General features: G+C 33.0%; 1 protein-coding gene across 1 annotated transcript; it reads left to right on the top strand.

Moving 5' to 3' along the window:
- The first annotated feature begins 4658 nt into the window (after positions 1–4658).
- On the top strand, positions 4659–10095 carry LOC105173815 (Leucine-rich repeat (LRR) family protein). The gene is made up of 6 exons (XM_088875886.1): positions 4659–5051; positions 7816–8046; positions 8567–8713; positions 8849–8991; positions 9074–9188; positions 9393–10095. Exons 1-6 carry the CDS (start codon positions 4662–4664, stop codon positions 9471–9473), a joined length of 1107 nt encoding a protein of 368 aa, XP_088732012.1. The 5' UTR covers positions 4659–4661; the 3' UTR covers positions 9474–10095.
- Positions 10096–14236: the final 4141 nt, after the last annotated feature.

Below are 14236 nucleotides of genomic sequence, written 5' to 3'. Positions count from 1 at the left end.
TTTTGCTCACGGAGATTTTAAATTTTCATTTCATTGTACTTTTGATTTGATTTAACGTACAAACATTATATTATTTAGTTTATTTAAAAAATTTATATGTTAAATAGAGTACAATGTTAAGAAATTTATATGTTAAATAGTTTATTTAAAAAATTTATATGTTAAATAGAGTACAATGTTAAGAAATTTATATGTTAAATAGTTTATTTAAAAAATTTATATGTTAAATAGAGTACAATGTTAAGAAATTTATATGTTAAATAGTTTATTTAAATATTATATTTTTCAATTTATTTAAAAAAAATTCATTTCATTGTACTTTTGATTTAATTTAACGTATATTAGTTTATTTAAAAAAACTATGGGAGAAGTTTTGTTCATGCAAATTTGAAAACTTTTATAATAATCGTAATTGTATGGTGGAATACACTTACTTTATGATACACTTGTCGTGTGATAGGTGACAGTTTAAAAAAAATAATTAATTACATAATAAGTCTGATACACTTATTTTATAAGTAGTTTGATTCCACCAAATCTAATTCATCCGCCTTTCTGTTTGTGATTAAAAGCGGGATTGCCAAGTACCATTTAGCACTTTCTACATGCAAGCATTGTACCCTATTAATTTTTTGCCGTTTATTTTTTATTATTAAGTCGTATAAGTAATTTAATATATTTAGATAAAATATTTATTTTATATGATAGATATTCGACATACTAAAAAAAAATTATGTAAATAAGATCGTTTTGGAGCTCAGAAGATCTTGGTAACGAAAATAATTTGTAATTAATTTTGACGGAATTTATTAAAATATTATAAATAAGCTAGCAACTCATTACTTTTTTTTATAAAAAAAAATTATAAGCTCCTAACATCTTATTTTTAGAACTTAAAAGATATTTTTAGAAAAATAGCTTTTAAAGAGTTTTGTTACTTGGACCAGGTTTTGATCGAATCAAACCAATTACAAAGCAAATGTATCATACTAGTTAAGTAATTGATTATTTTATATGAACTATACCAATCATACAATAAGTATACTGACCTAAAATTATAGGACAATCTCATAGATTCAACGAGACCAACTGCAAATTGAACTCTTAGCTCATTTTTACATTCAAGGATGGAATTACGGTATTATTCATTAATGCATGACTAAAATTAAACAAAATAAAACAAAATTTTATGGTATATTATATTAATTTATGTAGTGATAAAATAATCTGACATAAGATTTGGTGGACCTGACATTTTTTAAAATAGTCTGAACTATATGGTTTAGCCATTTAATTTAAGATTAATATTGTCATTTTAAGTTTTCGTCCAAACTTGATACCCCAAGGAAAAATTCTTATTCGGATCAGGTTTAGCCAAACTAAACCAATCACAATGCAAGTGCATTACAATTGATATGTAATTTATCATTTTTTTTGAACGGTACATCAATCACACGACAAGTATATTATACTTACCATATGATTGGTTCAAATTAGGTCGAACCCGATTTGAATTAGAATTTTCCATGTGCCATGCTAGATTATTTGTCCCGTATCAAGAAGTGAGATTGTAATAGAACATTTATCCAACATTCTAGTGGGTCGTGTGCAATAAAATCGTGTCATGCAAGATTATTTGTCTGTGTTTTCTTTTTCAGTTTGAAACAATAATGAAAATGAAAATATATTCTTTTATAGATATTTTTATTGAAAATATAACGATTTGACACGAAAGTTCAATATAAAACACACTCTCATTAATTTAAGTATATTTTCATTGCACAAAAAAATTTATATAAAACCGAAAACACATATTTTTCATTGGAAACTGAAAATAAAAACACAAACAGTAAGGCTAAGTCTGGACCTTTATAGCGATCTGGATATTCGATTTAATTGAATAATGCGGGTTTTATTCGTAAAGCCTCCCATAATATGTTCAGTCGGGGACTTCCTACTCCGGCTGCTCCAAGAGTTTTCGGTAGTTGAATTGCAATTGCATCCAGTAAATTTCCTGTTCCGCTCCTTCCCCCCCCCCCCCCCCCCTCTGTTATTTGATTTGGGTTAGAATTTTTACTTAATGGACATACTTATTTATGAGTTGAACCCCCTTGCTGACTTTGCTTAGGGTGTCTTTCTTTGTCTAAAAATTTCACCTTTCCCATTTCATGGTTGTAATCAGACAAAAGGACTCTATTTCCATTAAATAAAGGGGAAAAATTCAGAGGCCACCTGTGAAGGAATGTTAAAAAAAATTCCTATGAAAATTAAAATATCAAATACCCCCTTGTGATATAAAATAAAGTTAAAAAAAATTCCTCCGTACAAAATTTAGGTCACACGCACTTTGACTGCGATTTTTCTATGAAAGTACCTTTTTTTTTTTACATTTTTTCCCTTCTCTCACATTTAATATATAATATTATATATATTTATTAATAATAAAATATTATCTTTATAACAATAATTTGAAATGTTGTTTTGATAATAATTATTTAATTAAAATATTATATATTTTTATTAATAACAAAATATTAATTTATATAATAATTATTTAATTATTTATATAATAAAATATTATTTAAATTAAATTATAAAAAAAATTACAACTGCGGCTGCGAAGGAGGGCGCCGCACCCTCCTCACCCCTAGGTAATGATTTGCGAAGGTGACGCGATCGCCCTCGCTGGGGAGGGAAGGGGGGTTTGGAGGCGAGTGAGGTGGGGGTGGGGGGAGGGGAAGAAGAGGGCGGGGGAAGAATGGGGAAGAAGACAGGGTAGGGGGTTGGGGGTGGGGTTTATAATTATTATTGTAATTTTTTATAAATTATTATTATATATATTATAAATATATTTTAATAGTATTAAATTATATATATATTATAAATTTAAATAATTATATACTAATAGGCCTAATTTGACCAATTGATTAGAAGGGGTATTTTAATCATTGTTTTTAAAAAAATAGGCTCAAATTAATTAAAAGGCGGTGTGATTATTTATTCGTAACATGAGGTAATTTTTTATATTAAAAATTTTATAGGGAGATTTTTTATATTTTTATATATACCAGGGGATCAAAGTAGATTTAACCCTTAAATAAAGAGAGCATTAACGATAGATCATGCAAAGAAAACGAACCCCTTTCGGTCAGGAAAATGCTAACTACTTTTATTTAAAGGATAAGCACTGAAAAAGAGAGAACAACTTTGGCTTTGGATGAACATCCTATCAATAAAGAAGAGGCAGAAAGCGATGGAAAATTATGATTCATGAGCCTCAAAATATCATTATTGGAGCTCAAACTTAGTGATGAAGTCTAGTTGAAGTAGTAAAATATTTAAAATCTAAAAATTATGAGGTTATGAGTCCCTACATTGTGCATGAAACGTGCATTATAAACGATTAGTGAAATATATAACGACAATTTTGTGATAATATACAACGATTAGTAAAACATATAACGATAATTTTGTGATAATACACAACAACTCAGTAGAAGAAATACGCCTTTTTGTTATGATTAATTGTCATGATTAAAAACAAAAATTTTGGTGATGACTAATTAACTGGAACGGCGCAACGGTTATTAGTTTTTGTTTTATACAAAACCATGATAAATGTTGATTAACCTATGGACGGTTAGATTGGGTCAAGGCCTCGACATTCATTTCCTTAGGCAGGGCACTCTTTATAATCCTTACAATTCCCTCGCCCGTTCCAGGAACATCTTGCACAAATTAGAGCACGACACAACTCAGGAGGGTGACCTCCTCAAGGTTTGTTTGGGTCCTAGATGGACCAACAACATTTTGTTAAGGGTTTCAACTGTTTTTGAAAATGCGCAAGAAAAATTATCGTTGGTTTTTCACAGACGATGTCAAATATTATTTAAGGTTGAATCTATCTTAGTAATGCTCCAAAAGTGCTTTGGTGAATTGAAAATCCCACAGCGTGTTCTGTAAGAAAGGAACACGTAAGAACTACATCGAAAAGACCTTAGTTATACCCTTTCGATGGTTAAGTAAGCAGGATCATAAGAGGAGATAGTACAAAAGCCATAAGAATGTCTAGGGTAGCAAAAGTTGTAATTGGAACATGAGTATTAATATCGACAAATACTCTAAAACTGTATGATTTTTCATTAACTATTGATCTAAAAATAATCTGATAGTCATCATGAGTTCATATCTATCCAAGTTCAAGTTGGTACGAGACCATCAAGACTCTTGCGGATCCCAATTTTTTTCACATAAAGAGTAGGGTAAATTGCACAACACCCCCTTGTTTTGGTGTGTATTATTGATTATTTAAATTATTTAATCTAAATATATTTTAATAAATTATATTTATTTATGAAATATACTAATTAATGATCACAGACTATTATTATAAGAGTATAACAGGCAATTCAAATAAAAAATTTAATGTCGTTAATCATAACTAACAAAAGGGGCGTAAAGTGTATTTTATCGTTTTCTTAGTATAAAGAGACTTTCTGCTAAAATTTTAAAATACATGGGGTTTTATGCAATTCATCTAAAAAATATTAATATTGGTTGCTTTAAAAAGAATTGAAATTATTATTATGATTATTATTATTATTAGTTACGAATATTATTGTTGTTCTATTTGGCTATTTCTACCAAACAGGCCCTTAAAAATGCACCCTAGCAGAACGGGTCTCCTTTACTTTACTCCTCCGCTGAACAAAGAAATTAAAAACAAAGCTAACACAAAATCTATTCCGATCAATCATCGCCTCCGCTTCAACATGGACTCGGCGACCCGACCCGACAACCATGATCCGAATGTCGAAAGCGATGCCGAATCAACGGTCCTCGACCTGTCGAGCTGTCAGCTACACGATCTCGACTCGGTGGAGCTGCCACCGAGCCTCACCGAGTTAGACCTGACGGCAAACCGGTTGACAGCGTTAGACTCCCGTATTTCGCAGCTCGCCAATCTCAAGAAACTCTCTCTTCGGCAGAACCTCCTTAACGATGAAGGCGTCCTGCCCCTGTCCTCTTGGACCTCAATCTCCGCTCTCCAAGTAACGATTTTGTTTTTTCTATAATTTATTATATTTCCTTTTATTTTCGGTAATCAAGCTATTTCCTCGTTTCTGATAAACTACAAAGACGATTGTTATACTTTGCAGCTTTGGATCAGTGAATCAACTTGCTTAAATGTCGAAGTCCATGTGATCGTTATTTATTATTATTATTATTGTTGTTGTTGTTTGTTGTTTTTGGAAGTTAATTGTTTATTACTTCGAGTTTGTGTTTATAATATATTTCAGGTGATTGAGCACAAAAATATACTTTGTTTAGTACATGTGGAAATACAGAACGATGTAAGAATATATCTGTGATAATAAGACAGCATGGGTTCACGGGCATGGTTGACCTCCAAAATTTGCAGTTGAAGTAATAAAAGGAAATTAAAAGATTTTGAGAAAAATATGAAAACAGGTTATTGTTGTTATGAGTATTTATATTGCGTATTCAACACGATGGTTAGGAACATGAGCGTTGCCACAACTTTGGGAATAATATTAGACATTTCTTGCAATAGATATAACTAATAATTTGCATATATGCACAACAGTATTTCAGGATAGTCAGTTATGTCACCTTATTGCACCATCTAGCAGATACTTTACATATAACTCCTACAAAATTATGAGTAAGACCAAGAACACTGAAATTCATCAATGTTTGTTGCATGTGATCATGTGGCTGTTTGGCAGTTGAAAATCCATAATCGTAACTATGATGCCTAATACAATTAGTGCCAAGGAACTTGATTCCTATTTCGTTCATCATTGAAATAACGCTCAAGCTATTGTGTGTGCTGGTAAAACTACAAGAAGATCCAAAATTAGCTCCAACATATTGTATAGCACAAGAGGTTGAGCAAATGGACATTTCAGTTTATATAGAATCTCTATAAATTGAAATTGCAGAATCCGAAAACTACACATCTAAACAAAATGTCAAGCCTAGTTAATAAAATTGTTATGAAGCATAATTTTCTGAGAGTTATAGAATTAAAATAATTCATGGGAAGGAACTGCATGGACATGAAGCTCTTTTCTATTGACCAAGTCTTGATTTTTGCCTTTAGGATCACCTCTACCCACCATACGAGAAGCTCATGGCTACTATTGGAAAATATTAAAAGAATACTAAGGGTAAATGTAGTTTTACTCATTATCTTACGGTTTTGGAATTCAAAGTTGGACATCCCTTTTGCAACAGATTCAGGGGACAACATCCGTTGTAATACATGATGATAGGGCGAACAAAAACAAAATACTTTTTCTTGCTAGATGTGATCCTTTGCATGTAGTTCCGATTTTTCCATTTTTTTTATTCCTTCGAATTGGAAAAGTTGATAGGCTTCAATCAAGTGTACAATTTGATGGTAAGGGAGACTCAGAAATGGCAGTAAGGGTTAACTGTCATTAATCAACTGAAAAAGAGGCGGTGAGAATTGAGATATATGCCTTGTCCATACGATAACTTAAACAAAAGATCTACTTTAGCAGCATGCGTAAATTTATGAAACTGAACAGCAGAAGGATTAATTTAGGTTTGTGGCAGTGGCTTCAGCTAGCACAAAATGTGAAGTTAGTAAAAATGCTTGTGTTAAGAATTTGTTTTAGTCAGATTGTGAATGTGCTAGAAAATATAAAAGGCAAAAATAGTTGCAACATACAAGATTTATGTGGTTTGGAGAATTCCCCTACGTCCATGGTTGCTCGAGATTGCTTTATACTAGAGTTGTTTTCAGTGTAGCCAGGGTTGATGGAATATAAACAATCACTATTTCTAATAGAGTTCTAAATGAGGAACAAATGAGATAACTTTTACTTAACTTATCCATCCTTAAAATGATTTGTTTGTAAGACCTACATCCTGTACTGTTCACTAAGTATTAGACAAATTTTGCATCATAATGACAATTGGATGAGTAACCGTATAACTGATTTCTGTTTTAAATATATCATCTGACCTAATGAAATTTATTATTGGTGAACTTGAAATGACAAAGATGTTTATATAATACCCGAATTGGTAGCACATGCTAATACTTCGAGTGAAATCTTTCAAATTGTTCAGACACAATAAGGACCCTATGGTGAAATGCCACATTTCAAATAGCTTCGGTGGCTAGAGAACTTCTTTTTATGGTTAGGGAGCAGAAGTGCAATAAGATCAAAGGATGTCAAAATCTTTGCGGAAATTTCTCTGGAAATGTGAAGGAACATTTTGAATAGTTTAGGGTGTTAGCCGAACACAATCAATAGGCTGGGAGGAGTGCACTACTGCCAGAAGGTTGAGGGGGTCTGCTAACCTACCCTCGTTTTTATTTCCTAGATATGCTAATGATAAGTTACATTGGACAATCCTTAATAATGATTGAACATTGTTAGATACTTCAGTTTAAATTTTACATATTGAAGTTTTGAAGCTAAGTGTCAAATCATTTATGTTAATTGTCTATATCTGTGCATGCTTGTTCACTATGTTTGCTGGAGCAAGGTACAAGTAGCAGTTTATTTTCTTGATAATTAGAACAGTGGTGATAAATAGCAGTTTAATGCTTAAGGGATGGGCAAGGAGCAACATTGACTTAGTAAGAAAATACAAGTCGTAATTATCTTTTTAGCTCGTCTCTGCTGCTTTTTTTAACTATGATATGCTGGCTTTGACACTGTTATGTTGTCAAGCAGTGGAGTGAAGGTTGAAGATAGAATGTTAACTTGTTTGTCATTGTCGAAATTTTCATGTTTATTGGTTATTCTGCAGGAGCTGGTGCTGAGGGATAATCAGCTGAAGAAAATTCCAGATGTTAGCATATTCAAAGTGCTTTTGGTCTTTGATGTTTCGTTTAACGAGATTTCTTCTCTTAATGGATTGTCCAAGGTTTCCAACACGCTCAAAGAACTTTATGTCTCTAAAAATGAAGTGACAAAGATAGAGGAGATTGAGCACTTCCATCAGCTGCAAATTCTTGAGCTTGGATCCAACAAATTGCGGGTTTGGGCCATTTCTTTAAGAAGAATGAGTTAGATTAGCCCCAATTATGCAAAACTATATAGAAGTGCAGTTTTTGAACAATTAAATATATCTTCTCCTGATATTGGATTTTAATTGGTTCTTAAAGATTCTTCACCTATCATGGTCAAATTGATAGCTCCTAGAGATTAGATTTAGACAGTACAGAAAGTGTATCATTTTTTAAGCGAGTACCTAGGTGGAATAGTAGACTAATTTGGATACGTTTTCCGGGTGAGGTTCTAAGAGTTTGAGTTGCTGAAATTTGGAACTCTGAACAATCCAATTCTTGCAAAAGGCTTGGATGTTTAACTCTTTACTAGTAATTTGAAAAATCATTTGTTCCACATTCATAAGAAATGATAACATAAATTTGAAGAACTGCAGATAGTTGAGAATGATTGAACTTGCTGGTGGCAGTTCGTGAATTATTTATGTGACAGGCGTTATTTGTTTGTTTTAGATACTTTTTAGCTATTTATGAAGTGAGTTCCATTGTCAGGTCATGGAGAATCTAGAAAATTTATCAACTTTGCAAGAGCTGTGGCTCGGGCGCAACCGTATTCGTGCCATTAACCTTTGTGGCTTAAAATGCATCAAGAAGCTCAGCCTTCAAAGCAACCGATTAACATCTATCTCAGGACTTGAGGTAGCTACCATGGACTCTGTATGCTGTAGTTCATACATAAATAATTCCTTCAAACCCAACTCTTCTGTGAAACACTTCCAGCAAAGTTACGGAATAGAGCTGCTGTTTAATATCTTATTTTTCCATGATATGCAGGAATGCGTTGCACTAGAAGAATTGTACTTGAGCCATAATGGTATTGAAAAAATGGAAGGCTTATCTACTCTGGTCAACCTCCGGGTCTTGGATGTGTCATCAAATAAGCTCAAAGAAATAAATGACATCAAGAACTTGGCAAAGTATAAAAAATAATAATTTAACCTAGTCATGAATTTTTGCTTTGACTTTGTTACCTTTCTCATTCTGGGTATTTGGCTACAGGTTGGAAGATCTGTGGCTTAATGACAACCAAATAACTTCACTTGATAGCATTGCTGAAGCTGTTGCCAGTTCCAGAGAGAGTCTCACTACCATTTACCTTGAACGCAATCCATGTGTATGTATCCTATTCTTACTTGTTCTTTTAACTTTGCTGCATCTTGGTTTCCTAGTACGAGCTATCTGATTGAGATAAAGCAAGTCAACCACTAACCATATTCATCTAATCGTGTGATCATATGTTGATGGGTCAGCTAATTACTCATGTTCTTCTCCTTTATTTTGGTAAATTAAGTCTTCTAAGCTTCTTTGGTTTGTGCAGGCAAATTCTCCAAACTATATCTCTACTTTGAGACAAATATTCCCAAAAATTCAGCAAATTGACTCTGAAATATATGGATAGAGTTCTCTGTGAGAATCTTTTGTCAAAGCAGACGGTATTTTTACTAACACCAAAATCCTACATCACAAGGAGATGCCGTTAATGCGACGACCAAGCGATAATGTAGCTTGTTCCTGAAATATGATGCTCACATGGTATTCCGGAAGACGCTCAAATATTCAGAGATTTGCATTTCATAGATGAGTTAACCTATGGGGTTTTGATTCATAAACCCCAGAACGCAATTTTCCCTGAATTATCCAGTTGCCGATATTTCATGCTCTCTGTTTTTCTCCCACATCAAGGGGACAAAAGGTTTGATGTTTTTATTTAATGGAAGTGACTATACGAGCCATTCTAAGTTGTGAATGAAATGCTCGTTTTATTGAATCCTGTAGTTCAGCAGAGTGTCGAGTCAAATACTAGTTTGTGCGCATTTAAGCAAGTTTTGTCACAAGTTGGTTTTGGAAAAGTTTGAACATGCTTCCTACTTGCTTATGTTGATAACTTGGTAGGCCGTATGAACAGTTTCAGACTTCCACAGTTTTCTGTGGAATGACTCTCTTACCATCACTGACTGCTCTAGGGAGTTCAAACACATATTAGTTATAAATGTTTTGTCTCTTGACTTTTTTATGATGCCTATTATACTCCTTTCATAAAATATAATTGATAATTTTGATTTATTATAGTATAGAAGTATGGGTAATTTGGGATGTTTTAACTTTAAGGTTCTTAATCTTTTCTTGTGATGATTAAAGTAACATTTTTAAAATTACAAGAAAACTATATATGATAATAGTTAGTATTTTGATGCATTAGAAATCTACATCTTCACTTTGTCAATAGTAAGTAATTTAATTTCTGTACGATTACATTCTTAAACTGGAGCTAAATGAGATGGTCAATAATTATAATGCTTTTAAATCATTTCATAAATATTTATTCATCAATTTAGGATTTTTGTATATAATGTTGTTGAAGAATACGAGAAATAAAATAAAACTTTATGGTGAAGATTATTATGATAAAATAAATTTACGAAATAAATTTAGATATTATTAAGAAAATTGAAATGAAAGATAAAAACTATAACTATTTTCCAGGTTTCGCGCAACTAAAAAGAAAGGAAAGGTTCAAGTCTTATTTCATAAGAAAAACAATTGTATATAGAATAATTTAAAACAATGGTCCTTCTCATGACAAATATATAGCTAAAAAAATAACATTCTTGAGAGATTTGATCCAGGTAAAAAGTTAAAAAAAAAAAAAAAGGAAAAATTATCAAAAAGAAAAAATATGTTGGTCATTTGGAATTGGCAATATTACAAAGCTACTAGTGTATTATATGAGTTTTTCTCAGGTCTTTTCCTAATTATCTTCTTTCCATATATAGTTCTAGAATAGAAAAAGAAAACAAAAGATGAATTCCCAGGTAAAATAAGTATTGATGGATGGTGTGTTTGTTGTGCTTACTATTATGCTTTACTGAATTAATATCACAATACAACCCTAGCTAAGTGAAACTACTCATGTAGTTGGTTTGCATATTGGATGACCTATGAAACTAACTTTTGAGGTTGGGTTTGAAATGCTGCAAGTTGAGGACCTTGAGAGTCTTGTTGAGACTTGAATTAAGTGTTGCACTTGTTAAATGAGTGTCGTGTTTCATCGGCGATAGACATTAGACATCAATGCAACTTTAGTGGGTGGTTGATAATGGTTGTCAAGTCAACTAAATTGGCTCCCGAGGAGTCATCAGATGGAAGTTTTTGAGGCTTGATCGATATGCCTGGTACCCCTTAATTCCAATAGTACAGGATTTAGTTTTCGAACTTGGGGAATCACGACAGTCACATACATGTGATGGTTGTATATTGGGCTTGGCAAAATATGATCATATGTTTAATGTGGTTATTATAAGTTTTTTGTCTAGTACAGTCAGAACATATAGTGAAGACGGCGGGTTCCAAGATAGAATTCGTCGGCTGTCATTAAATGACAATTAGATATCCTAAAGCTCTCTAAAACGTTTAAGCTCTTTAAGATTGTGTCCACGACGATTGATTGAATAAAATATGATTTTCTTCTATGTTGATCAATAGAATAAATACATTTAGAGTTACGCGCATGAACCAAGCCCGATCCACCTAATAGTGAGCCCTAGCCGATTTTTTCTTAATCGAGGAGTTGAGGCTCTTCCTTGTGGAAGAAGAGAGGCCGAGTAGGGCTTCTCGGAGAGCCCCCCTCAGTCAAACTTACCTTTGATATACACTAGGTGTATATGATATTTTTGTGAAGAGGAGATATCTTTTAGATATGCATGTGAATTGAATGATATTATTCATTTACACACACACAACTCTCCTAAGCAAGATACACAACGATCTCTCTCTCACCCTAGAACTCAACTCTCTCACTCACTACAATTATTTTCATTGCAAGAGGATATCCATCTAGCAGTGAATTTGTGATTCCTCTTTGAGATGATAGATTTCTCAATAATGTTTGGGCTTAGTACAAATTCCATGTGGAGGATTTGTTGGCCAAGATTTTGGACTTTGTACATGGTGTAACATGCAAGGCCTTATTGGTCCATAGAACATGCATTTGAGTTGTTGGACCCACTGTGTGAGTCCCTGTCCGAAGAAGAGCCTCCACCACTTGTTCAGATGAAATTTTTGTTTGGCCTTTTATGGGGGAAAGAATGCCAAAAGGATGGTTTAAGAGTTGCAACTGCAGGGCAGTGGAAGGGGAAGAGCGCATAACACGTCTGCCCGAATCAAAGCTGAGGATATTACGGGCAGCAATACAAGAAGAACATTTTTCCCTCATCCAAATTCATGTCTCTTTCTCAATTTCCCATCAAAGTATGTTTCGTGCTGACTGTAAACAAGAGCCATCACAAACACTTAAATTAATACCATTACTATTTGTTTGTCAAACCTAAACCTATTCTTTACATCAAAATTTTGGAATAAATTTACTAATTAAATGCCTAAACAATTTGTCTAATAATTAGATTCCAATGTAAAGTCCATAATAAATTTAGAATTTTTATGTTTTTAAGATGATAAATTTGGAACAAGCCCAAGTGCACTGATGTAAGATATAATACAAGATTGCTCTTCATTTCGGATTGGCTAATTGTATAAAAACATGTTCAAGTACTAGGAGGCTGATCTATGTCAAGACTCATGGAGTTTAGGCCCAATTAAAGTGAGCTCAAGCTACTTAAGTCATGCTCGTGCTTATGAAAAGAAGCCTCCACCAAACACAACGTTCACACGGGACATATCACAACATAAATAATAAATTCAAGTGCAAAGCAAGTCTATCTGCAACGACAAATGTTCCCGATCTTCCTCGACGTCATCAAGTCCTCAAAGCCTTAGTACTATATTCAATTCAAGGTGATACGTAATTTGCCCCACAAAGCTGGAAAAGATTACACATTCTATTCAAAAACAAGCTTTAACACTTTGATTGAAACATGAAAAGAAGATTCATGAAATTTATCGTCATTTCATAAATTTTAATATTTTTTTTTTTTAAATTTATATAAATCTCAAGTTACCCATATATCTATACTCTCCTAATTTATTTTGCAAACAAAAAATTTGGTGTGTTCTTGATAATTGATCAATTCTACAGTCCCTGATACTCAATCTTAACTATTAAACTAATACCTTGATGCTAGTTTTCAAATTACTACTATAAACATGTCAAAATACACAACCATCTTAATATTCCAAACCTAGCTACATCACTTCATTGTACAATTCATCTTGTCACATTTGGTTGTTGAGATGTCATTCCATCAAATGACCTACGCCCTCTTCTTCTTGTCCTTTTCTTTTCCTTTTAAAATTTGTGATAATTCTCCTCTCTTGTCATCTTCAATGCTGGTGATTCCGACCACCGATATATACATAGAGTTGACCATATATTATTTAGGGACTGCCTAAGAAAAATAGACACACGTGGAGGGATTGAATTGACTCTCTCCCCTACCATTAGTTAAATTGAATTTAAATGAAATGTCTGTCCTACACTCCGCACAACGCCGCGAAGTGTCTCATCGTAAAGGCCCCATCTGCTCCTCACCAAATATACATTCACGGACAGAGGGTTTTCGTTTTCAAATGAGAGGATGAAAAGGAGATTTGAGTGCATGAAAGCTCCAAATCTTGGCTTTTGACAAGATCCCACCCACGTACACACACACACACACACACAAAGAAACACATGCATGCATGCGTATATATGTTTGTATATATATATTTATACATGTGAACGTATACATTTATACGGCCTATGAATTAATGTACTGCATGTCATTTAGAGCTACGTACGTCGGCAGAAAAGTATTGATGTGATGAGGAGGTGCATGGGGCCAGTCTGGTTAGGCATGATTGGAGTTCCTTTTTTATCAGTATGTGCTTTTTTATCATAATTACATCTATATATATTAAATGCAATTTTGGTCCTCTAACTATAACTAAATCCCGTTTTAGTCCTCTAATTTATTAGGGTTTGGATTTGGTCCTCTATGTATTTCAATTGCTCAATTTTGGGACTTTTTTCGTCCGAAAATTACCCAACCAGCCGGAAATTTCCACGTGGAGCCCATGTGGACATTTAAATTAGGGCTGAGACATAATTAGTTAATTTTAGCTGATTTGTCAATTTTTCGAATTTAAAAAAAAAAGGAATGACATGGCATATAAGTGTAATGTGGAAAAAGAGGGAAAAGCACGAGCTTGTTGATGTTGAGTAAATAT

Source organism: Sesamum indicum, linkage group LG11 (genome assembly GCF_026168435.1).
Source record: "Sesamum indicum cultivar Baizhima isolate 11 linkage group LG11, ASM2616843v1, whole genome shotgun sequence".
Lineage (NCBI taxonomy): Eukaryota > Viridiplantae > Streptophyta > Magnoliopsida > Lamiales > Pedaliaceae > Sesamum > Sesamum indicum.
The sequence above is the reverse complement of the archived record's forward strand: the minus strand, read 5'-3'. Positions and strand labels throughout refer to the sequence as shown.